General features: G+C 45.4%; 1 protein-coding gene across 1 annotated transcript in view; it reads right to left on the reverse strand.

Moving 5' to 3' along the window:
* Nucleotides 1-4,026, reverse strand: part of THBS4 (thrombospondin 4) — a 37,342-nt gene that overhangs the window by 3,177 nt on the left and 30,139 nt on the right. The window contains 3 exon segments of the mRNA XM_009070538.1: nucleotides 1,913-2,085; nucleotides 2,606-2,802; nucleotides 2,896-2,944. Coding sequence (XP_009068786.1) covers nucleotides 1,913-2,085; nucleotides 2,606-2,802; nucleotides 2,896-2,944 — 419 coding nt within the window.

Below are 4,026 nucleotides of genomic sequence, written 5' to 3' on the forward strand. Positions count from 1 at the left end.
TGTCCACACCAAGCCCTCAGCCTCTGGGGTATCGGGTAAAAATGACTTAGAGGATGATGAGCCTGGAGGGCCCTATTGTGGATGAGGACACTGCCAATCAGGCATGCAAGGAAATAGTAAGTAGTGAAGGCAAAGAAAGTTCCTGTGTCTTTTCATAAAATAAGGAAAAAAACCCAATCCCTGTTATGTTCCTGAATTTATTTCCTGATTTGCTGAGGCAGTTCAAAAACATCTGTACATGAATAGGACTTGTTGTCTTTCAAATTTCCATGGAAGAGGCTGGCTCAAGTGACTTTTTCCTAGGCTTCCTTGAGGCCTCAGAAAACCTTTGCTAGACACATTATGGTCTGGGGCATCTGGCCCAAAACAGACCACAGGGAGATGTGGACACAGAGCTGGCAGAGGTTCACTTTAGGTCTGGCTGCCTTCAGTTTTTGAAGGATTCTGTGACACTGACTTTGCTACCTCTCCCAGTAGCAAGGGAGCATTACTTAGGCTGGCTGCAGAAACTGTAACCTGAGGAGATGTTTGCTCGTGGAGCAGCTTCACAAACTGCTTGTTCTTCAGAAAAGTTGCTACCCAAGATCTAGTCACTCCTGCCCCATGGTTGGGACACAATAATTGACAATAGAAATGTTCGTAATCCATTCTACCATAATGTCAGACATGCTCACTCCAATTACCACTGAAGATCATGCTGTGCACCAGAAAAGTGGAATAATATACCATCAAGTCACTGCATCTCATCTGCAGGGTGGTGATTTTTTGAAGAACAACTGACTAATGTATTTCTGTTCAGTTACAAGGTTGCAAAACCTGAGCTGATGATGCCAGAGTAGTTAATTTTTTGCATTTGAACATTAGCCTTGATCTGTGAGTGTAATTCCTGCTATTCCTCTGCTGGATGTTGCAGAGTCAAATGTCTCCTGAATGGTTGTTTTTTTAAGATAACAAATAAGAATAGGTAACATGCATTACAAAGCTTTGACAAACTTTCTGAGTATATGTTGTGCAACTTCAAACCTAACACATCAGGAGTCACAACCTTTAAGCAGACAACTTCTATTAATTGTTACCCTGTCATTTCTGTTACATGTAAATGAACTATCCCAATTTCAACAAAGATATTCTGAAGTCTCAGAATTAAGAAGTTTTGAAATGCATTGTTTTCCAGATCAGTGGCCAGCAGTAGCTTGGAAAACAAGGCATTGCAGCCAGAAAAGGGCTCATTAGGGTAGGGCACAGTAACAACAGGTATGCTACAAATAGGCTTAGCTTAGAATCAGAATCATCAAGGCTTGAAGAAACCTACGAGGTCATCCAATACAACCATCCACCAGCACCATCACAGTAGCCCCTAAACCCTTAAACCATATCACCCAGCTCCAGCTCCAGGTGCCTCTTGAACATCTCCAGGGATGGTGACTCCACCACCTCCCTGGACCTATTCCAATGCCTGATTAACATAACAGTGAAAGGTTTCCGCTAATATCTAATCTGAGTCTCCTGTGGCTCGTCTTAAGGCCATTCCCTCTAGTCCTCTCCCTGCAGCCATGGCAGGAGAGATCATCCCCCACCTCTCTACAACCCCTGTCAGGTGACTGTAGAGAGCAATGAAGTTACCCCTGAGCCTCCTCTTCCTGAGACTAAACAAACTCAACTCTGTCAGATGTTCCTCATAAGACATGTTTTCTACACCCTTCATGAGCCTTGTTGTCCTTTTCTGGACAGCCTGGAATTGTCTGTTCTAGGAAAAGAACTGCAGGCTGAATTTCAAAAGTCTGACCTATTCAAGGGCTTCATCAGTGCAAAGTTCAAACATAATATAGATTGGTCTGAATCAGGTGTTGAGAAACAACAGTTTAGGCAGACATATATCTGTACTCACCTTATCTATCCTCTCCTCTCTTACCTGATATAACCAATCTGGGGTCTGTGCTGCAAGAACCAGCGATAGGAGACTTTGTCTTTCCACCCTACATTTCGGGGGTCCTTCCACAGCAGCCTGACCTGATCATTGGTGTCACCTGTGTGCCAGAGGGAGTTGCGGAGGTGCTCGCCAGGACCTGTCTTGGATTTCACAGCCTGCAGAAACACAGTTTTCCAACACTGACCACAGAGAAACATCACACTCAGAAGCCTTAAGTCTTTTTGTAGCAGGGAGCAGGTCTGCAGGAGCACTCTTCCTCCTGCTCACGAACCATTAACTTCTGGTGTAAAACCACAGCCACTGCCTGCATGGAAAAGCAACTGGGTACCTGGACCAAGAAGGAGGAAGCAATCTGACCAATTATGGCCAGACCACAATCACTGCAGAGGCTAAACACTCCAGCTGATAGGCAAGACAAGATGAAGTTCCTTTAAAAACAGTGCTATTAAAAGTGCTCTGTGCCAGATGCCTGAATTACCCATTTTGCCACCTGCTACACGTGGACACAACAGTTCAGCAGCATGGCCAACATGCAGTGTAATGGCTTGGCCAATGCATGGCATGATGGCTTAGCCCATGGCAGTCAGATAGTTGGCCCATGGCCAACACATGGCAGAATGGCCTAACCAGGCTGCAGTGACCACTGTGTCCCCAGCTAGGAGTCCCAAACAGTACCTTGAGCTGAATGCCAGGTTCTGCAACAGCTCTGAATGGAGTTGCTTGCCAGTAGGTCTGTTCTGTCTGTTTCCACATCACCACATAAAAGCTAGAGCTGTCTTGATAGCCAAAAATAAAGCCAGCATAGTCGTCATCTGTCACTGTGTTCACATGGAAAGTGCCCTCAAAGTCAACGCCGTTAAAAGCTGTGTAACCTGAGGACACACAGAGGTTGAAAACAACTGTGCTGAACACATATGCTACAGGTTTTCTGCTGTAAAACTTGAATCTCAGAAGAAGGTACATACCAACAGCAAGGCCAGGATCACTGTTCATAGTCTGAACAATTTCCATGCCCTGTTAAGAGTAAATTCAGGGTGGTTAGCACTTGTGGCAAGCTGTGTTGCCTAAGCCTGGCAGCCTGTTTTGGCCTCCTTCTAGCACTCCCTCCATCCATCTCCTCTGTTTGCTCACAATGTGTCTGTAACACTTGTAGCTCTGAACTAAAGTGACAACTACAGTCAAATACTAGTGTTTCAGCTGCTTGCCTGCCCTGAGTCTGGAAGGATTTATCTTTTCCCACTGCTGAACTGGTCATACTGGTACTCTGATACTTACTTACCCTACCACAAGCATTTGGAAATCACTGAATCTGACCAAAATTGGGAAGCAGGAGAAGAAGCCTGTGGGAGGAAGACAGCTTTTCCTAGACTTAGCTCATACAGTTTGATCAGGGAGGTCAGGATTAAACTGACTGCCAGGACTGGGTTAAGGAAGATGTATATTTCCCATCTGGCTTGGCAGAGACTTTAGCAATGGGAATAAAGTGCATGTTTCCTGTGGCTAGGAATACATTAGCCTCCTGAAGCCTAAAATTTGTTACTGTAAATTACAGTTATTTGACTCCATCAAGGAGCACTGGAGTGCTGCATCCAGTTATGGGACCATTAGCACAGGAAAGACATTGTCCTATTGAAGTGAGTCCAGAGGAGGCCACCAAGATGATTAGAGGGATGGGGCACCTCTCCTACAAGGAAAGGCTAAGAGAATTGGGTTTGTTCAGTCTGGAGAAGAGAAGGCTTTGGGCTGACCTAATTGCAGCCTCCTAGTACTTGAAGAGAGCCTGTGAAAAAGATGGGGAGGGACTTTTTACAAGAGCGTGTAGTAACAGCACAAGGGGGACTGGATTCAAACTGAAAGAAAGTGGGTTTTAAATCAGATATAACGGAAAAAATTCTATACTGTGAGGGTGGTGACGCACTGGCACAGGTTGCCCAGAGAAGCTGTGGCTGCCACATTTCTGGAAATCCGCAAGACCCGGCTGGGTGGAGCTCTGAGCAACCTGTGCTAGTGGAAGGTGTTTCTGCCCAGTGCAGGGGAGTTAGAATGAGATGACCTTTGAGGTCCCTTTGAACATAAACCATTCTATGATTCTGTGA

The sequence above is a fragment of the Acanthisitta chloris genome, unplaced genomic scaffold (genome assembly GCF_000695815.1).
Source record: "Acanthisitta chloris isolate BGI_N310 unplaced genomic scaffold, ASM69581v1 scaffold13592, whole genome shotgun sequence".
In the NCBI taxonomy this organism is placed as follows: domain Eukaryota; kingdom Metazoa; phylum Chordata; class Aves; order Passeriformes; family Acanthisittidae; genus Acanthisitta; species Acanthisitta chloris.